Genomic DNA, 22,646 nt, shown 5'->3' with positions numbered 1-22,646 from the left:
CGATTCAGGCAGATGTTAGCTCCGTGGTGACCTAGGTGCAGTTCATTGGAAAATCAGTGCTCTGTGTACATGGGCACGTGTCTTCTAAACGCAGCTGGACATGACGTCCGTCTGTACCACAGGTGATGAAATATTCCAGAACGATAATTTTAGTTTCCACCAATTAAAAACAGTTCTTCAATGGTTCAAAAATGATGACAGTGGACCTTAACATATCTTTCCCACACCTTCTTCTGATTACAATTTTTGTTAATATATGTGGGATATCCTGCAGAGAAGAATCGAGCAAGTGGGAAACTTCCTTTTTTCGATCTCTCATTTCTGTATTATATTTATGAAGTAACCAGCCACTTAAATTATTTGACTTACGACAGAGCCTTTGATTGAGAAACTATGGCTTCTCTAACAGTAAGACATTGCATAAAAAATTACGCGTATGTCCCTTTTTTCCTGTTATAGGAAGTATATACATTTATTTAATATTATACGGCTAAACCAAAGTTGCAATTGATTTAACAGAAATTAAATTGCAATATACAGCTATACGCTATCTGTATGCCTTAAAGAGATTCAGCTTTTTGAAATGGAACAAGAACTGGAAATGGAATAAATGGGTCTTGTTCTAATGAGTCACCAAACATAAGACCATTTTCCTAACTTCTGAAACCAATAGTATTAAATAAAAAAAATGAACATATCTGGTAATGGAGATAAACGAGGGATTGGAACATAATCGTAATGTTTCTGAATTTTACGGTGAGGTATTTCTATAAATAAGAGAACAGAAAGAAACTGAATAGGGTAATTATCGAGTTTCCCCAGCTGAATTTGAACAGCAAATTTAGCTGGGGAAATTCCCGAAGAAAATGAACCCAAAAGGAACCACCGTAATGCTGTCTGTAGGTGGCCTGACTATTGTGGTGCCCATAACGCTTTTTTGGTAGATTTTCGCATATTCTTATTGTCTGATTATATATTTTAATTTCGTAGGCTAGGAATTCCAATGTGGATGTGGATCGTCATTGCTGATGACCAATTATCCTACCAAATAAGATGATGTTTCCCATCGACTTGGGCTTAAAAATGCATTTACTATTATTCTGGAGGGCCTTATTATACTGATATTGTGTACAGACAAAATTAGAGGGATTAGTAAGATACCAATATAAGTAAACAGAGTGGAAAAGCACGTAGGAATTTAACTTTCGCATGCCAAGATTTTGGAAGGGCATGTGGACCATGTGCCCTACAGGTATCAGTAAAATATGTTACAATCTCGAATGGACTTATAGTGGCTTGAAGATGAAGTGGTGTGTGGTTGAAACGAACATGCAAGCATTGCTATGACTGGTGTCCATGGGACCTGAAATAGCTCTTCTGCTAAGGATTTAAATTTATTACTAAAATTAGCCATTTTATTTAGTATTAATTATTATTTACTATTTAAATTAATTATTTATTTTGTGCTTTTCTTTAAGCAAAATTACACTAATCTTTAAACATCGATAAATGGGGTGTGCTTGAAATGAATTGAAAGGAAATTCAAGGAACGTAGCTAATCATTCAAGTAACATATAATTTTAAGCCAATGACTGCAAATTCGCTTATAAAGAATGATAAGAAGAATCAGGATTTGATTATCCATCCAGCAAAAAAAAAAAAATAAATAAATAAAAATAACTTCATTGTTTCGTGATCATAATGTCGATTATAATCAGAGAAAAAAAGTTCACAGTGGATGTGCTCTATATTGGAAATGTTTCAAATATAAGAATTAAGATAACAAAGCTTTATTGCCATTTGAAAAAAAGAACAATTGGAAAATAAAACAATTGTTTTTAAAAGGGATGAAATGCGAGATAAATTCTTTCACTTTTTTATATATTTTTCGTTTTTTTGTATATCAGTTAATCGAAAACTCATCATATTAATTAATTTTCGAATATCTAAAGAAAGAGGCGTATTTATTCATCTGTCATGCAAATATTGACAACTTGTTTTCTGGAAATGAGTCCAGAATGTTTTTTTATTTCTAAACTTGAATGAATTTCTTATGCTGTCAACAGAAATTAAAGTACTACTGAACTCCAGAATATGTATTATTTTGCGTGAAGAAATAGCGTCTATACATTTACGTTTAATAATTTATGTGAATATATCACGGCTGTCAAGCTACAAAATTTTTAAAAATATTATAATAAAATATGAGATCCAGTTAAAGTATTTTTGAAGCAGAAAAATTCATAATTTGGTCTGTATGTCTCCGAAAAAATAATGGACTTGACAACTTGCATATTTATCATGTACAAAAATGCAATATGCAACCGTAAACTCAACAGGTTTTTATTTTTGTACTGATCAGAAATTATGAATTAAAAATATATACATCATATAGAAATATATTTTAAATAAAAATAGAAATTCTAACCCAGTTGTGAATAGAAACATTCACAATTGAGTGTTTATATCTGTGAAAAGAAAAAAAAAAACGGATTAGAAAGTTTGCATATTTATCATACATTTTTCTACATAAATGTGTTAATTTTTCTGATTTCGTAGACTCAATAGCTTTTTGTTTAGAGCTTATACGAGCCGCATGATATAGTTTTTAGTATTAGATAACCACTAGGTACCAAATATCTAAGATCCTGAAATTTTGGATTTTCAATCAGTTTGTGGTACACAAACTAAGGGATGAGCTAAGGGATATTTGTGAGCAAAGAGAGAATGATCTTCAGGTATAACATCTTGGTCATATTTATTTTAAATGTAATAATAAAAAATGGGAGTTGAGATATAAATGGTGTTCATTGTGTTATTCCAGCTAGGCCAGGCACTATACGGATTTGAAAGGTCAACATGTTTATCAGTTACCTGGTACAGTACAACAAGGTCACAACTAAGAATTATTATAAACGGAAAAGGATGCAGGGGTTGAGTGCATTTTCGCTAGTACTTTTATACGTGAATATTGCATCACATAAAGCGCTCTGCAACTACGACAGTTTTATACATGATTTCCTGTAACCGAGTATTGCAGTATTGTACAGAATACGCGCTTTTCTCGAACTGTAAATCAACAGAGCACTGTAATGGCTGCGACTCTGAGTAGAGACTGTTGGATTGTAGACAAAGGGTCGTGAACTTTAAAGAGTATGACAAGGAGAGTTAAAGTGAATTTAAGAGCAGTTGCTGTTGTTATTTGAAGATTATGAAGGGTGAGACAATATTTTTAGATTATTTTAAATGCTCAATACAAAACGATCATGTGGTGAAGAGTTTTTGAAATTCCGAATAGTTTTTAGATGAACATTTTTTTTAATTCGAATTGGAAAAATTCGTTGTCAAAATCTGTACATCTGCATTTCACTATAACCGTATTGGCATTAATTATTTGGAATTGAATAACTATCAATCTATGTACAAATGCTAAACCAAATTCGTTGGAAAAAGTAATTATCGATATTATTGTGGGATTTTGTACTTAATTTCATTTTTATAAACACGCAGATGTCTGATATATTGTGCACGTATCCCAGTTTCGTGTAACCCACCCCTTTCCTTCAGAATTATCGGCTGAAAATTCATACTCGACAGGATTTATATTAAAATGATTTCCCTTATTCGTATTCAAGTAAGCACTTTAGTAACTGGCTTTAGAGAAGTAATATTTCTCAATTTTTCTTCCGATGCTAAAATTCTGTCGAAACTTTCTGCCCGAAGAAACTCAGCTGTGAATTACCATAGAAATATTGACGTTAAATTTCGATAGCTCTTAGACCACGAATAAAATATGAGGCTACATCATATGGATTTGGCAGACCAGGACTGTACTGTCAATCTTTGGTATTAGAAATTCTATATTAGTGAATTGTTACATATACTTTATAAAAAAAAGTGATCAAAGTTATAGTTTTATGGCATATTACTTTATACAAAATATGAAAGTTTTGAATAAAAGCTGTGTTTTATATAAATTTCCTTAGTAACCTTTTTTATATAATGGATACGAGATATCGAATGTAACGCGAGATATATTTCACAGCCTCGTCAACTTCCGTAATAACAAAACATTTGAACTTATTATTTTTTTAATTAAATTTCAAAATATTAAAAAAAACACACGCTCAAGTGTACAAATTAATGGCTAATTGATTGTTTCTCAATGATTTATTGATTGTTAGCCTACTCAAAGAGAAACATTGAATTATGTAAATAAAATTGGAATTTACGTTAGCATTTTGGATCCTCTCTGAGATCCGCTTTCAAAACCGGTTGCTACCTGTCTCAAAAGAGTTAGGTCGCCTCTACAGGATAGCAACTTGGCTTGAGAACGATATCCAGAGCAGCAAGGTTAACATCAATAGGAATTTTATTTAGGTAACTGAACGTGTCTTTGTGTAAAAAATCACCACCTTTCATCCTTTGGGTCGAAAAGAGGATCAAAAACTGTTTAATTTTAAATATATATATGGAGCCCATTTTTCGAAATTTAATTATTAATTTCAACGTAATGTTTTACAGAAATTAATAAGTGTATTTATAATTTTTATATTAAGCAATCCATTTAAATCATCAAAATACTGATTATTTAATTGTACATAAATCTGGCTTCCACCAGCGATACTTGTTATGATTATATATGAAAAGATGTCTTCTAAAGTATATCTGTAAACCTTTCTTGCTTATCTCTTAGTGACTCTGTGATTTCTGTAACATACAGCATACACACAAACATTAAGAAAAATACAAAACAAAAACAAAACATCCCGTTTTATTTGCCATCGTACAGTGTACACTGCATTCTTGTGCGATTCCAAAACCTTAATGCATTATGAAATTAACAATAATAATAGTAGCAATCACAACAGAAAATTAATTAAAAACTAAATAATGAATATTAATATTTATTCGTTTCTCTTTTCCCAATAAGGTGATCCATGTGAAACATGAGATTCTCATTCAACTGAAATATATAATAAAGCAGAATATTACATAATATGCCAGAGAGATTAAATATTCAAGCACACTATATTTTTACATGAATTGTGCATTTGGAAAAATAATTTTTCACGAGTATGTTATGGATATTTAACAAGATTAACTTAATTATTAATATCTATAAATACGCTTCTAGAATGAAAATAAAATAAAGTCATAATCATGCTTACCTGGTTAAGCTTGGGATATTTCACTACAAGATACAGGTACCGTCAGAGAAAAACAATATGTATGGTACCGCTCCTCTGAGATGAGTAAACTTGATTTTATAAATACGTAGAATAGTGTACTACCCTGCAATTCAGTAAGAAGCTATCAGTACTCGTAATTTATAAACGTGAAGTAAAATATCTTTATAAAACATGAAATTAAACAATCAGAAGATACAGATGTAATTTAAATTACCAATATATTAATCAACAACGTTTAGATAAACATGCAATTAAATAAATTTTGAATGTATACTCACAGAACAAGAGTCACGATGTGGAACTTTTATTAATAAAGTACAGGGGCAATGACTATGACAAGGGCATGCCGATTGCACTTCAGTGACATTATCTGGATCATTGCCAATATAAACTTCAATTTTTTTGGAAAAGATAAACAACAGCATATCGGGATCATCTAAAATATAAATATAGATTAATCGGCATTTGAACTGAACCAGTTGCCACTGAAATATAATGTACTCACCAAATAACGTGTTTGACTCATTTTATTTTCGAAACCATTGACTTTTCGTGCGCATTATTAGATATTCTGCATAAACTTTGACATAAACTGATACTATGTAACAATTTTGATATCTTTTATGATTTTCTACCTCTTTATTTCTTTGATTTTTTTTATTAGATTATCTTTTATAATATTAGTTGTAATATTATCTGTATGAAATCTGATAAAGTAATATAAATGCTTTAATTGAGGTTCTGATCTAACAGTCTAATTCGGAACTTAAATTATTAAGTAATAATTTGCTCCGTTGTGTAATACAGAACAGGATTTTCTAACTGCTTGCTTAATAGACAGAAGAAAGTCAATGAATAGTTTCTTAACCTGTGTTTTTTGAGAACAACGCAACTTCGCTGAAGTCCACTTTACTTGGTGAAAACAGACGTATAAACAAGTGGACAAGAATTTCCTTCAAGTATACAGAATTTCACTTGTACGAACAGAAAAAAAATCTGTGCTTATTCTTCTATATGTTTAATTCGACATGCGTTAAATTTAATGTTAGGGCGGTCCCAAAGTTTTCCTCTATTTTTAAAACTAAACATCAAGTACGTTACTGATGTCATTGTAAGAATCAATCCATTCAAAGAGGCCAGATTAATATTGAGGCTGCAAGTAATATTTTGGGAACTTCCGATGTATAGTCTTTTCAGGTACTTTGCCTCCAGGATTTCGAAATGAACAATCTTGAGAAATGTGGATACGATCAAAAATGTAGAAACTTATTTGGAATACGACTTTACGAATCTTAGGATAAAATTTAACCAATTATACTAAACGAAAAGGCAAAGTACACGAATCAGCAAATATTCACAAATCAGCATTCAACAGCATTTCCCACAAAGTCACCCAGATACTGTCCATCCTGAAAGTGTTAACAGATATATAATTGCACATGAAAATTCCATCGATTATGACATATTCAGATGCAAATATATTTATAATATATGCAAATATCATTACGATAAATATATTTTAGCGAGAGAGAGTGACAAAGAGAGAGAGCAATCGGAACTATGGTCGCTCTCTCTCTACGAAATTTATCTTTAGTTTTATTAACTTCGGATCGCATCCCAGATTTGTCGTTTTTTTTTGTTGATTTCAGTTTTAACTATGTTAATTTTGCACATAACTGATTAATTCGATTGTTGAACTTCGCATATTGACCATTCGATTGTTGAACTTCGCATATTGACCATTCGATTGTCGAACTTCGCATATTGACCATTCGATTGTCGAACTTCGCATATTGACCATTCGATTGTCGAACTTCGCATATTGACCATTCGATTGTTGAACTTCGCATATTGACCATTCGATTATGTCCATCACTATCTCACGACAATGGATATAATCTTTGGTCCTTGAGGTTGTCACAGACATTCTCTCAGATATGCCAGACAAGTTCTATTTGCTACCTGGGAGTCTAAAACGCTGATGTAACTGATATTCGGGTGACACTCAAGTCAAGTGGACCCAACTTCGGCGAAGCCCAGACAGTCTGTGCCAGCCAAATCCCCTGCTTGCATCTTCACGATGGTGGGACTGTTAGTAATCATGCGTATAACTTGGGTGATCACACAGGTGTGAACCAACGTAAGCAGGGGTGGAGGTGTGGCGCCCATACCACATGGAGGAATGCTGCTCCTCGTGTTACTAGGCAGTAATAGTTGGTAGATGACTCTCATTAACCGGAGCAATACCACCACTTTTCTTATTGAAGTCATGAAGTGAGGGAACCCATGTATAGTCTCCAGAGCTAAGTTCCGGTCAACACTTCCCAATCTCTTCCATCATGCAGTACGGCTGATGACTTTTCAGGTTATGATGAACATCGTGCCATATCGAATCTTCCTAACATTTCGAGGGTACAGCTCTAACACGGTGTACGCAGGCCGGCCGCTAGTTAGTACACCGGACCGCACCGATTGGGAAACTTCTAGGAGGCTTCCGGATCAGCTACTGTATAATCATGCTACCTCTGCTCTTCCAGATAGTGACTGGAGGGAGTCTTAGTAGTATGTATATGCAGTGGCATTGTCAAGGCCACGTTATATCAATGATCTGGGTATATTCTTACCATGTGTACGCCATATCCAAAATTTTCATTACTTCATACAGAATGTCCCACCCAATTTTTCTTTCTATTGAATACACCATGCATTGTCAAACTAATAGAGTAAGCTTATCTGCGAAAAGATCTAAACCTCCCAAACACTTCCCAGCTCATTTAACAAATATACGTTGTCTCAATTCTGATCTCAACGATGTCCATTTCCATCTGCAATCTGCCAAACCCCATGTACTTTTTTCTGACAGAAACTCAGTTATCGGTTGATTCAACTACTGCTCATCTCAGATGCCCAAACTATTTGCTGTATGATTCCTTTCGCCTCAAAGGGGATACTTGTGCATATGTCCGTTCAGATATTTCTTTTAGAGACTTGATAATTTGGAATATTTTCTTTTTGATCTTTTCTGGCTTAAAATCTCTCTACCTCCTTGTGTCAAATTCATCTGTTGTCTCTACCGTTCTCCCAACTCCACTAATCACTTGGAGCTCTTTGACTTCCTCTCTTTACAAATTGACTTTCTCCAGTCCAGCTTTCCTAACAGTGATGTAATTTTCCTTGGTGATTTTAATGTTCACAACTCCAGCTGGCTTCCGTTTTCTAGTCACACCGACACAGCAGGTCGAGATGCTGAGGTTTTTGCAATTACTAATGACCTAGCACAGATTGTTCATTTACCTACAAGAATATTGGACAATCCTAAACATACAGCCAATACGCTTGATCTTTTTCTCACAAACAACCCTTTTAAGAACGCGGTCGAAGTGAGAGGTCCTGTAGGCATCTCAGATCACAGCTTGGTGATTGTCTCCTCTCCAATGGAGCCTTTATCTCATGACTATTTCCAACCTTGTATTGTTTGGCATTACAAAAATGCAAAATAGAATGACCTGCGCGATTTCTTTTCTTCTTTTGTTTGGTCGGATTACCGTTTCAAAACTTCTGATGTCAACGTTTTCTCAGATCGTGTCAGTTAAATTATTCTTGCAGAAATGGAATCCTTTATCCCATATTCCACATTAAAATCTTGCCCTTTATCTAAACCTTGGTTTTCCAATAAATGTGCTAAGGCTGTTCAAGAGAATAATGTTGCATATCGTAGTTGTCTTGTTTCTAATTCTTCAGTTTCAGTTTCTGCATACACCAAAGCCGCAACAATTGTAAAGCAGTTATTAATCAGCCCAAACTAGAGTTTGAACAGGCTAAGAGTAGAAAATTTGCTTCTTGCCCTAATGGTTGCCGATCATTCTGGTCTCTTGCCAAAGCTATCGGCCGCAACTTTTGCCCATATCTGCTCCCACCTCTGTCCAAACCAGATGGTTCTGTTGTCACTTCAGCCAATGATAAAGTTGGCCTGCTAGCATCCCATTTTTCTTCCGACTCATGTATCAATGATCTTGGTAAAGCATCTCCGATCATTCCCAACACGCTCCGTTCGATGCCTCCTGTGGTCTTTTGTCAAAAGGATGTCAGAATGATTTTACAAATCTTGATGCTATGAAAGCTCCAGGTCCCGATGGTATTTCTCCACTTATTCTCATAACCTGTGCTCTTGAACTTACTCCTGTTCTTTGCCGCCTTTTTTCACTTTCTTATTCTAAAGGTGTTGTTCCTTCTGCCTTGGCAATTTGCTCATATCCAGCCAATTCGTAAAAAAAAAGGGTGACAAGACCCTCCCATCCAATTATCCTCCCATTGCAATTACTTCTACTCTTTCTAAAGTAATGGAGAAATCAATTAACAGCCAACTCTTAAACTACCGAGAAACCTTCTGTCTGATCAACGATTGCGAGTATGGATTCCGTCAGTGTCACTTCACTGGTGATATTCTGGCTTATGTTACCCATTTATGGACTTTTTTCAATGAAAAGTTCGGTGAAACACAAGCAGTTGCTCTTGACATCTCAAAGGCTTTCAATCGTGTTTGTCATAAATGTCTTCTAAACAAGCTTCCATCTTATGGTTTGCCAACTGTTTTTTGTAATGGGGTTTCCAGTTTTCTCTCTCATCGCTCACTGAGGGTGATGGTAGATGGCTCGCTGTCTTCTAACTTCTCCACTAATGCTGGTTTCCCCCCAACTTTCAGTTCTTTCCCCCATTCTTTTTCTCTTGTATATTAATGACCTTCTTCCATTGACTGGAAATCCTATCCATAGTTTTGCCGATGATAGCACACTGCATTCTACTTTCCATTTTGAGAAACCTTGCCCTGCTCAATCAGCTTGAACTTCTCGAAAATCTGCTACCAATTCCTTAAATGCCGATCTTCAGGTTATTCTGTGGGGCAAAGACAACTTAGTTGATTTCAGCTCTTCTAAAACTCATTCTTGTCTTATTTCTGGCAAATAGGATTCTTCTGCTCCTATGCTTATGTTTGGTGACACTTCGATTTCTAGGCAAAATGATATATCTCTTTTGGGGATTACCCTGACTTCTAATCTCTCTTGGCACAAGCACATTACAAATATTGCTTCCTCTGTATCTAAAAAACTTGGTTTTCTCATTCGCTCTCGGCGTTACTTTTCTTCCAAACAGCTGCTCACTCTGTATAAATCGCAAATCCGCCCTGCCATGGAATATTGTTCCCACATTTGGGGTGGTGCCCCCAAAACCTCTCTCAGGCCTCTTGATTCCATTCAGAAGAGGGCAGTTAGGTTAATTAATGATTCATCTCTAACAGAGTCTCTCCACTCGCTTTCTCATTGACGTACTGTTTCTGCTGCATGCCTCTTCTACAGATACTTCCATGGGCACTGTTCTTCTGAATTGGCTTCTATAATTCCCGCTCTCTCTTTGAAAACAGTCCGAGCACGTGCCGCCACCAGCCAACATCCATTTACTGTCCAACTTCAAACCCACAGAACCAACTTTTCATCTTCCTCATTTATTCATTCAACTGCCGTTTTCTGGAACAACCTTCCTCCATACGTATTTCCTGAAATTACAGTCTACAGAAGTTCAAGTGCAAAGTCAACAAATATCTTCTTTCGTCTTCTCAACCTCCCAACTACGCACAGTACTAAGTACTATATGTTCTAATACCTGTCGTGTTTGGAATTTACATAATAAAAAAAAAAAAAAAACGTCTGGAAGACTATCCAGTTGATAATATCAACATGATGAAAATTGTAAATTTCTAATTCCTGCCAGAGCACTAAACCAAATTGTTTCTGGGCGGCATGCAGTTAGCAGTACACTACTCATAATTTAGTTTTATCCCTTAGATTAAGCTAGATTCAGCTTAAAATTGCATAAATATGTGATTCATGAAACACAATTTCAAACATAACCGCTTATTGAATCCAAAAGACAAAGTTTGGTGGTTCAGTGTTCCTGCAGTGGAAAGAACGTTAAGCAAATGTCTGCGCCTTTATAACATTTTTTTTTTTTTTTTGATAATGAGCAAGAAATGTTAACGGCGTATAGTTTTAATATTCAACATCGTGCTGTAAGAATTTTAAAACAATGATGAAATTTTCAATAGGTGTCTTGTGAAGGAAAACCCTGTGATGGTTGAACTGCAGACCCTAGCACTGTGGATAACGAGCTATTTGCGTGTAATATAATTTCTTATAAATTGTAACCAACAATACTTCATCACTCAACATGATACAAATTTTAGAAACTTGAGTATTATATTTTTAAATCCGTCATTCTAAAATTATAAAAGCTAATCACCCTACAACTGATAAATTACCAAGATCAGATGTGAAAATGCCTTGCACTGAAAGTTTCCGGTTGATTTTGCATGCGCAACAAACACAGCAAGGGTCTGGCTCAAGTTACGGGTTGAAATAGGAACTCTTTCATCTCATCTCATCTCCCCAATTTCACTTAACTCAGTTCAATACTGGCTTGATTACGATCATGATACTACATTACATAAGATACAGAGATAAGAATATCCTGTAATTTTAAGATTCGATGCGATCAAATAACTTGATTTACTAATAATATGGATAATATGGAATGCGAGCATATACTTTGCGCATGAAACGTGAAAGGTTGAAGAAACGAATTTCGAGAATTAATCCAAATCAAAATTGTAGGATTCGTGAAAGATACAGCGTATAATATAATGAATGGTGATTGCGCCATAATGAATGACAGCCACCATCCTCAATTTGTGTCTCTTTCGATACAATAGACAGTTGAAAATTCAAGAGGGTTGCCAAAGGTTTTCTACAACCGAAAGCCACTACAATTCTAAGCAGTCAGTTCTAAAAGCGAAAACTTTTCAAGCAAACAAATATGAATATTAGGAAACACATAGGAGACCATAAGGAACATTTGCGTTTCACGAATTTTTCGCGAAATCTCCATATTTAAAGTCCTCATATATTTTCTAAAACCTTTTGTGAAATAAAAGCTGTAAAATTGAAATCATTAACACTAGTTGAATATTAGTAAATACACTAATGACTTTTCTAATGAAGAATATTGATATTTTAAAGGTATATGATGATACCCCAAACTTGGGAATTTATAATACTTACGTGCAGCTATGCAGATGTTTCTTTCATAACCAGAACCATTTGATTCTTTTACACGTAAAATGGCAGATGATATATTTCCTTTCCTTGTCGAATTACCTACACGAAAAAGGAAAAATCAACATCTGTGAGCTATTGAAGAATATTATAATAAAAATACACCTTATTTATTCATTTTAAAATTGCCTTTCTATAATATTGAAAGAAATACTTTTTCTTGAAGAAGCTACAAGAGCTGTCAAATTCCTTGGTAGACCAAGTAGACAACATAACAGTTATACGTAAACTGCACATAACTATTAATAAAAAGCAAAACAAAAATCTCTTTGGTATAAGTTCAAATTAGGGTATGTATTCGGAACGCTTTCAGAGATTGTACAAATGTAAACTCTGCAAATGATCTTATTTTCACTTGAGTATCCCTTGAGTAAAGTTCTCCTAGAGGCCGGGATAAAGATATATATGTACAGTACATCCTAACGATGCTATTTGTAACATTTAAGTGAGTTTTCAAACTAATTTCGGAAATTTACATTTGAGTTAATTTATCAATTCTCTATTGCAATTGAGATATTATTCTTAATCTTCTAATATCAATTGTGCTTAGTTGTTGGAGTTCAGCTGCTGCAAACTAATATGATCTAAATAGTCATTTAAGGATTTGTGACGTATTCTGCTGTATGTGAAAAAAAATTTAAATCATCGTCTTACGTCATAAGTTTAGTTATTACTCAAGACAAACTTCAAGTCAGCATCTAAGAGGTTGTAGAGGGTACGCAGACTTTATAAACGACGTAATGCACTGTGTATGTCTGTGTGTATGTTATGGACTATTATAGCACTGTTATAATATGACCTGACCTTGTTTTTATTAGACAGGAATGAGAAGAGCAGCAAAGAATATGGCAGAAAGATCGTTTACGGTACACCCTTGTAAATGGTGATATGTGCTTTAAGGTTAGGATGTTTTGCAACAATTTGCCTTCGCTTTAGTATTCTGGAAAAAATGTATATATACCAGATGTTCTCCAATATTGTACAGATAATATATTCATTACTATTAAGGGTTGTAAGTTATAAATGAATATAACTTAGTAATTGAAATTGCAAACTATAAATAATTGGAAATATTAAGATAACGCTCTAAACAGGAATTAAAGGAAAATCAAATATTCAATAGCGATTTATTGCTTCTCACTTTGATTAAAACGATGATAGTGTTTATTATCCAGCAGAACCGGCGATTTCTCCTACAAACTGCGAGGTACGTTCTGTAATGCAATACAAACTCTGTAAATGCCAGAGATAGTGTAAGTTTGTGTTGTGTAGTGTTGGTCTATTGTCCCTTCAGAATTTGGCTGCCAGGGTCCCTTGTGAGATTATGAAATAGTTCTCTAACGGGGGCGAAACCTGGGTTGTGTCTGAGCTTGACATGGAGGGCCCCAGTATAAAAAGAAAAAAAAAAAAAAAAACAACACGCCAGAAGTAGAAAACATGAAGAGGGGATGACAGTGAAAGGGGAGAGAACAGAGCAAGAAGATTAGAGTGGGCGATATGAAAGCACTCCACCTAGAAATAGGATGTTAAAGGGAAAGAAGGGTACCCCTGTGGAAGGAGACTAACTTTCAGAGAGGGACTGTCAAGGAGGAGTGAAAGGTTTGTGGTGGTAGGGTCCACCAAGAGAAAGGCGGAGGTGAGAGGGGTGAGAAATGAGATTGGTGTTTGGGGATTAAAAGCATAGGGCCAAGATGTGCTATGTGTGGGTGGAGATCTCACTGAGGGCTGTGGTTCTGTCTGTTTACTGCTACACCAATCAGACCAGCTTTAGTCACTGTCAGCATATCCTCGCCATGTCGCAATAGAAACACATGACGTCAGCACGGCAGAGGGGTTTCCAAGTAGGTTGTCCCCAGTGCAGTCCGATTTGGGAGAGGACCTGCCAGAACAACATACACAAATAATTTATTCCTCTTAAATATACAGCTACCATACTAACAGTTACAGTACACAATTACACACATTATATATACTTATTTAGAGGCAGACTGGTTATTAACAGTACACAACCCTCACTCACTTATTTACCTTGTTTCATCCATCATCATCCACTCAGGGAGGACACATGTGCCACCTAAATGAGGATAACTATGAAGACAAGCACTTCTTTTTATCTCAAATTACAATACATTCACTCAGCCACTGCATAATTTACAGTGGTGACAATCTCTTTCATTCACGTTTGTACAGCTTAATCCGGGGAAATTTAACAATTTTTACTGCATAGTTATTCAGGAATAAAGCGATTCAGTAGCGATTTATTATTTCTCACTTTGATTACACCGTGATTTGCTCTTCTCAATTTGTAATAATCAAAAGACAAGTGAGTTTAATTGATCCCAAATACTTACACGTCGAATTGACTCCAGTATCCGCGCTGCATCCCGCAGCAAAGAACGCTATCATAATACCGGCGACTGCGATTCCTTTCATCACTACACACTGGAAATGCGTCGACTTCTGAATGTGGTGAACACAAATCGTCTCTCTACAGTCAAGTCGCTAGTGGGATAATTAGCTATATATTTCTATTTGAGACGTGTGTCATGTGACACACGAACCAATACCAGATCCCATTCAAATCTGTTTCTCTTTTACGTCTATTCATTTATTGGCACAGTGACACAATAGTACTACTTCGTGCCATCTCTCGCTCTCGCTCTCTTTCATTTCTTCCACTCTTTCGCTGCTAAATCATCTGCGTATGCGCATTGTTTGCTAATAATACGTAACATATGCCAAGAGATTTACAATGCAAGATATTGCAATAGTTAGTAAGTCTAAAGCGAGGATAGCACTGTTTTCACTCCCGGAAACTCTGGATTTTCTCCCTACAAAACAGGAAATCCGACCAGAGAACACACGCAATTCAGAGACAATAAAAATGGGTGGATGAGGTTGTTTCTCGGGTATGCCTAATACGAGATTTTCTTTTTTTTTTAATTCTCTCTGTTTTATCTGCCAGGATAGCACAGTGGTTACGACCTACCCCAGTCTTCGCTACATTGCGTTGAAAAGGCTTGGGTTATATTCCATTAATCAGGTTGGGATCTTTTAACCATTCTGCTTTACATATTCTTTTCTATTGTCCACTTTATTCAGGCATCTGGTAACAAATTTCTATCAATGACCAGGTCAATTTTGATGCGCCATCCCTGGTTACTCCTCTCAGAAAAAAAACATTTTTTTAACAGTAAATGTACACCCAACTGTCAGTGTTCAGTGTACAATAGAAGTTCAGTGGCTCTTTTCTTCCACACCTTTTTTAAGGGTATTTTTCTTCTTGTAAAGGCTAATAAAATAAAAATAAGAGAAATCAATAAAATGATTTATTATTACATTTGTCAACGCATTTAAATCAAAACTAAAGAAAAATAATTTTTAATTATCCTACGTATATGAACACACATATCTTATAAGATAACATAAAGGAAATATAGCTTTTTTTTTACAAAAAACCGTGTTTTAAGGAGCTGCTTTTTTTTTTTTTTTTTTTTTTTTTGCTTCATTTCGTTGTACAAGCGCAAAAGCCTGTTTCAATTCTCGAACAATTTTCGTACTCCTTTCCATTGAAGGATCTAATTCAAGGATTTTGTGCTTTAAATTTCTAAAGTCTTTAAATAGATCCGCAATAGACTCTAGCGTCCATTGTTTACTTTCGTTTCCTCTTCCTCTTCTTTTTCTTCTACATCAGTTGAACTTTGTTTAAGCTCGTCAAGGTCCTCTTGGGTTAACTCATAATTAGGCTCTTTGTAAGAGTTCTACCTCCACAGGTACCATGTCAGATAATCTCTCCCCTTGAATACAATGTGTCATTTAACAATTTCTTGTATTTCTTTGTCAGCAGAAGGGATTTTCGTGGAATTTTTCATAGTTTTCGGCCATAACTTTTTCAATGCATTGACAGAGTCCTGTTTTAGTTCCTTCTGTGCTTCTTTAAATGTGGTAGTGCAATTTTCAATATTGAATTTATTCCAGGTTTAATTTACACCAACATTTGAATCCATTGCATTGAAAATTTGACGAAAAAATACAATTTTGTGTAATGAGCTTTGAACATCCGAATTATACCTTGATCTAACGGTTGAATGAGAGAAGTCGTGTTAGGTGGCAGAAAGACAACTTCTATATTTTTATTTAGATGTTTTAATTCCTCTGCATGTCCTGGCGCATTGTCCAGGATAAGCATAACTTTGAACGCGAGATTTTTCAGTCGCAGGTACTTCGTGTACAAAACAATGCATAAATCCAATTCAGGCATAATTATCTTGTTAACCAGCTCTTTTTGTTAATTTGCCAGTAGAAAGGGAGTTTATTTTTATTTTTTTTCCTTTAAAGCAGTCGGGCTTCGGGAATGGTAAAGCATAGCTGGTTTGATCGTATCACTTGCTGCCTTTGAACAAACTAAAACTGTCACCCTATCTTTACTTGCTTCAAATCGTGGCAACCGTTTTTCTTCTTGGATAACGTAGGACCTGTTAGGCATTCTGTTCCAGTAAACCCTAGACTCATCTGCATTAAAGACTTGTTCCGGCACGTACGCTTTCTCCTCAATTTCTATTTTGCGAAATTCTTCTGGTGCTGCTTCTTGGTCACAAGAAGCTGCATCGCTGATCACTTTTAAATTTCTTAAACAAAATCTTTTTTTTTTAACTCCTTCAAACTATCCTTTATTTACATTGAAAGTTTTTGTAGAACTTTCAGAAGATGATCCTTCTCCACAATGTTCCTCGTAGAAATGGTTATAAAGAAATTTCGCTTTTTCTCTTAAAATTGTCGAATCGATTCGACAATTATAGCAGATATAAATGGTAGTCTGTAATCAAGTCACAAAGGAGATTAGGCAAGCGAAGACAGATTACGAGAAATCTTTGGCAAAGAATGCTAAGAAAAGCATCTTTTGCCAAAGCAGGGAAATCTTTACTTGTATAAACTCTAGAAGGAAGGGGATGAATCAGATTGGCCCAATTTATATTGATGGTTCGACTGTTGATGATATTGCTCGGATTGCTGATAACCTGAATGAGTATTTTGCAACTAAAATCACACATGGAAAGTTATTAAGGGAGGAAAATGCCGGAATTTTATCAAACTGTAACAGGGTGCTTAATGATTTTGTAATAAATGAGAGCAAAGTGGAGGATAAATTGTTGAAGTTAAACATAAGAAAGGCACCTAGGGTGGATGGATCTATCCACAGTTATATTAAAGGAGGCGGCAAACGAAGTAAGCAAACCCTTAGCCATAATTATGAGAGCATCCTTGGACTCAGGGGAGGTCCCCACGGACTGGAGATGTGGAAATGTATCCCCAATTCACAAAAGGGGAGATAAGGGTGGTAAGAGTAATTACAGACCAGTTAATTTAACTTCAGTTAAAATAATGGAGTCACTGGTTAAAGCTGCATTGCAGGATCATCTAGAGAAGACTGCAGCAATAATTCAGACACAGCATGGGTTTGTTAAGGGAAAGTTTTGTCTGGAAAATTTGATTGGATACTATGATGTGGTTACAAAGGAACTGGAGGCAAAAAAAAAATTATTTTGATATCATATATTTGGATTTCAGGAAAGCTTTTGACACTGTTGCGCATGGAAGACTATTGTAGAAATTGGAGCAGAATGGTATTAAGGGTAAGTTGCTACAATGGATAAAAGGATGGTTAAGTGGGAGAAGACAGAGGGTAATCAATGGTAATCAGTGGTAATCAATGGGTGCTGCCCTTCGTGGACGAATGTTATTAATGGAGTCCCCCAAGGTTCGGTGTTGGGCCCAGTGTTGTTTTTATATTTATCAATGATATTGATGAAGGCATATCAGCCTTAATTTCGAAGTTTGCAGATGATACAAACGTTGGCAGGGTTGTTAATAACAGTAATGGCAGGGTTGTTAATAACAGTAATGGCAGGGTTGTTAATAACAGTAATGGCAGTGTGCTACTGCAACAGGATCTAGAAAATTTGGGCAGATAGACTGAGAAATGGCAACTGAAGTTTAACATTGACAAATGCAAAGTACTGCATATGGGTAGAAGTAACCCAAGAGAAACGTACCATCTGTGTGGTATTACACTTAGGGTGGTAGAAAATGAAAAAAATCTGGGAGTAATTTTGCAGTTAGATATGAAGTTTTCTGAGCAATGCCGACAGGCTGCCAGAGCATGTAAGGGGGTATTGTCGATGATATACAGGAAATTTTGCTAGTAGGGAAAAGGAAGTGATTATCCCTTTGTATAAGGCAATGGTCAGGCCACGCCTTGAGTAATTCGTTTTGGTCTGGAGGCTTCATTTTAGGAAGGATGTAGAGTTGCTTGAACGTGTACAGAGAACGGCAACAAGGTTGGTGAGGGAAACGAAGTGGCCCTCTTACCTTTCTTGGTTTAAGTTCTGCAAATTGCAGGCTTAAGTTCTGCAAATTGCAGCGGCTGAAGACTAGGCACCTACGAGTTAATCTGTTTGAGATGTATAAGGCCTTGAATGGGTTGAGCACGCTGAATTCTTATGGGTTTCGTTCGCTTGCCCAGAATACGAACCTGACGGGGCATAAAATCAAATCGAAGACAGACAGTTGTAGAATAGATGTACGGAAATTTGCCTTTAGCCATCAGGTGGTTAATTGCTGGAAAAAAACTTCCATCTGTTGTTGTGGAAGTTGATAGCTTAAATAAATTCAAGAAGGAACTGATAAACCTTTGGAGGGACTGGATGTGTGAAATTGTTTTTTTTTTTTTTTTTTTTTTTTGTTTTGGCTAATGCTACTTAAGCCCATACGCTTGCTTTTTTCCATCACTTGCCTCCATTGCTATTACTATTAATCACTTTTTTATATTGTTTTCCATCCAGACACTCAGCGCTGTTTCCACTTTACTTAACACTTTTTCGCGTACATGAGAAACAAACTTTGCACCCTTTGGCGCACTAGCCGCAAAACAACCACGGATTTCCTTCTCCTTTTTATAAAAGTACCACACTGTTGACTGGTTAATGCAGTATATCTTCCCTACGGACGTGAAAGATTTCAGATCTTTAATCTTAATCTTAATTTTCCACTTTCTCTGTTTCTGTGAGAACTTTTTTCTTCTCTTGGTTTCACAAAAAATATCACGTTTATGTACTAATTTTAGTATATAAGGGTAAAAAAGAAGTGCTCGTAGAAGACAACACGCGAACGTCACAGTAACAATCTCTCAACCACTCGCAACTGACGAAATAAATCGACTAAACGAATATGTGATTGTGCCTTACAGATGATGACACGTACATATGTACAGCCAGCTGCGTGTTTGTGCACACAGCTAGCACAGTGTGTAGACAGGAAACAGACTAGACGCGTGGCTCTTGCAAGCCAGATCCCGTGCAGACCCACGTGGGTAGCAGGGCTTCCGCGAATAATTCAAACCGCAAAGTGAGAGACCGCAAAAAGCAAAAGGATCACTGTATATACTGTATAATAGTGTTCACTATTACATACCTTGTGGTTATAAAATAAGTTTTCCTGTTCAAGAGATCCAATCTTCAAAACGGTTAAGGTGAGGTGTAAGGTATACTGTTGTCATGCGGCACCGGGGTTTCCCCCATGTCCGCGTTGCTTTCTTTGTTGGTGTACCAGTTTGCTGCGAATGCCAGAAGTTTAAAAATGTGTGGATATTGTACCTGTGTAATGTCGTGTACCGTTGTTCATCTGATCATTTAGCCGCTGGACCCCTGCTGGAGCCCAGCGTTGCCTCACCTTCGCCCCATGGACCATTAACCCAGTAGACTTAAGTTACTCTGGCAGGTCTTTCGGGGGCTAGGTCCTAAAAAAAAAAACTTATGTACACATACACATATAAGAACATACATATATCTGCATATGTACACAACACTGTTACTATATATATAAATAAATATATACCCATCCGTGCAGTCGTAATTACTTTGGATGTTTGCATACAGCACGTGTGCATGAATTCATATGGCAGGAGCAGGGCAGTGCCTGGGATAATTAGGCAGAGACTGGGCGAAGATTATTTTTTGGGCTAGATTAAATTTAGTGTGCAGGGCGTTCGCGTAGTGTATAGGTAGAGTGGGGGAGGGGAGGCAGAAGGTTGGGGGAGTAAAAGAAGAAGTATGGGGACGACAGAGGAGATGCCCCCAGGTGGTTAGTGAGGCACGCCCATGCCTCACCAGAAAGAAAGGTGGGGTAGCAGGGAGCCGAGGCGACTGGTCGGCTCGACCCCCTGCCATGAAGGGGTGTTAAAGGAGAGCCAGGCTAGTGCTTGGTTCAGGCCGCCAGAACGGCTGCTATTCGTCCTTCATTCAGATCTTTTGTCCATCTTCATGATTGCCCGGTAGGTCATCTTTGGTGTTGTGCACATTTTGGCTTCTAGCCAATATGTGGCTAGTGTGCGTTCAGGTCCCGTCTTCTTCTGTATAAGGCTTCAGCGAACTTGGAGAAGACAATATATTCCTGCCTCTCGTCCAGGAGGTGTTGTTCTCTATCTCTGGGCAAAAAGGTGATGGATGAGGTGGCAGCGGAGGTCATCATAAAGCTGGAATTCACGCATGAGGTGATGCTAGCTCTCCAACTCTCCACAAAAGCAAGTAGGGTCATCGGTAATGCCCAGAGCTCTGCGCGGTAGCACAGTGGTATCGTCACCGTCCTCCCCACACCGGGTGGAAAAGGCCTGGGTTAGAATCCCGTCGATGACGCGAGGAACTTTATTGGGCTTTTTTCACTCCGTGGCTGAGTTAGTCTCAGGCGTAGAGAGCAAGGGTTTTCTCCCCAGTAACTGGGGTTTTTTTTCGTCCAGCAAAACAGGCAAATCGACCATAGAACATAGGCAATTTACAGACACAAATACGGGTTAATGTATTTAATTACGGGCAACCCTAAAATAATAATAATAATAATGCTCACAGCTGTAAGCTTAGCCTTAAAGGCACTCTGTACCGTTAGCAGAAAGGTCGCGTGGAGTCCCGGCGTGAACCATGCTGGAACCATTGGGTAGAGTTTTCCAACTTTGGGAAAAAATCGTTTGGTGACTTCTCCCTTTGGGGAATTCTCCCATCTGGTTTGCCAGGCCTGCTTGAGATGATTTGTAAATCTCTTTTTCTCAGTCAAACGGTTTGTGGTAGGACCTGCGTCGAAGCCAGCGAAGGTACAGGCGAATTCATATTCATAATTCAATCCCTTGGAGAATTCATATAATACTCCACAATTAACCACTTCGAGGTCTAATGGTAGGGTTCCCGCCAGCACCTGTAGCGCGTGAGTGCTAACCGTGCTGCAGGCCCGGGGGGGGGAGTTTATAGCGAGCAGCATGGCTCTATGGACAGAGCTCAGGATTCTGCAATTTACAGCCATGGTAACTTTGGGCTACCATGCTCCGGAAGCATAAGCAGCTATCGGTAGGAAGGTGGCTTTGTAAAAAACTTGAAGGTCTTCTTTTTCAATCCCCAGTCCCTTTTTGCAGCTCTGTTAACAAGGGCTATGTAGCCCCGGATCTTCTTACGGATGTATTTCAAGTGTGCCTGGAAGGAGAAAGCAGGGTCCAGTATTACTTCCAGATATCTAAGTTCCTTGGAAAGTCGTAGTGTAACACCATCAATCTTAATCTGTGGAAATCTCCTGTAATCTAGGGCACCCTTGAAAGAACGGATTCCTTTTTGGTTGCAGAGATCCTAAGGAAGTGGATATTGGTCCACTCCTGTGGGATTTTAAGGGCATGATTTCCCTTTCTTTCCAGCTGGATTCTGCTGTTTACCTCTATCATCAGAATGACGTCGTCTGCAAAGGCTTGTCCAGAGGTATTTAGGATTTCATTCAAGACGATGTTCCATAACGTGAGTCCTAAAACGGAGCCCTCAAAACGGTTAGAGATATTGCTGTGAAATTGGTGGCTATGTCATTTAGGGTATGGGGAAGCGATTTGTAGAAGAAAATAGTTCAAATTTCTGCCACTAGGGGAGAAATTGGCACTGTAAACAGGAGATGGAATACTTATCTTAGGATTAGATTTTAATGTCAGAACTTAGAAATCTACAGATATTGTTCTGTGCTTTCCTTCACTTGAGATGACATTCTGAAAACTGCGTGCGACACAGTTTCGCGTAGCATCTCATTGGGGATGTTGGCTACATGCTGTTTAATGCTTGCATTCAAATCGACAAGCGTCTGCATGGCGCCACAGTAAACTGTCTTTCGGGTATCCCCATAGCCAGAAATCACAGGGATTGTGATCTGCTGATCGGGCTGCCCACAACTGCGGAAAGTTTCTATAAATGATGCCGTCATTTCCGAATGTTGA

At 37.0% G+C, this 22,646-nt stretch overlaps 1 protein-coding gene across 1 annotated transcript; it reads right to left on the bottom strand.

Moving 5' to 3' along the window:
- Positions 1-4,903: 4,903 nt before the first annotated feature.
- Positions 4,904-14,851, bottom strand: LOC150077986 (uncharacterized). Its single transcript, XM_090385130.1, has 5 exons — positions 14,710-14,851; positions 12,305-12,400; positions 5,471-5,628; positions 5,172-5,295; positions 4,904-4,966 (listed from the first exon to the last, which is right to left on the bottom strand). The coding sequence occupies exons 1-4, from the start codon at positions 14,789-14,791 to the stop codon at positions 5,176-5,178; spliced, it is 456 nt and encodes a 151-aa protein (XP_090241256.1). The 5' UTR covers positions 14,792-14,851; the 3' UTR covers positions 4,904-4,966; positions 5,172-5,175.
- Positions 14,852-22,646: the final 7,795 nt, after the last annotated feature.

The sequence above is a fragment of the Mastigoproctus giganteus genome, chromosome 11 (assembly GCF_048544385.1).
Source record: "Mastigoproctus giganteus isolate SK-2022 chromosome 11, ASM4854438v1, whole genome shotgun sequence".
Lineage (NCBI taxonomy): Eukaryota > Metazoa > Arthropoda > Arachnida > Uropygi > Thelyphonidae > Mastigoproctus > Mastigoproctus giganteus.
Note: the sequence above shows the minus strand (reverse complement) of the source record. Positions and strands in the feature narration are given on the sequence as shown.

Coding starts and splice junctions, on each gene's coding strand:
- LOC150077986 (XM_090385130.1), bottom strand. CDS start 14,791: ATGAAAGGAATCGCAGTCGCCGGTATTATGATAGCGTTCTTTGCTGCG. Junction 12,401..14,709: donor TACTGGAGTCAATTCGACGT/GTAAGTATTTGG, acceptor TTTTTCGTGTAG/GTAATTCGACAAGGAAAGGA. Junction 5,629..12,304: donor AAACATCTGCATAGCTGCAC/GTAAGTATTATA, acceptor TTTATATTTTAG/ATGATCCCGATATGCTGTTG.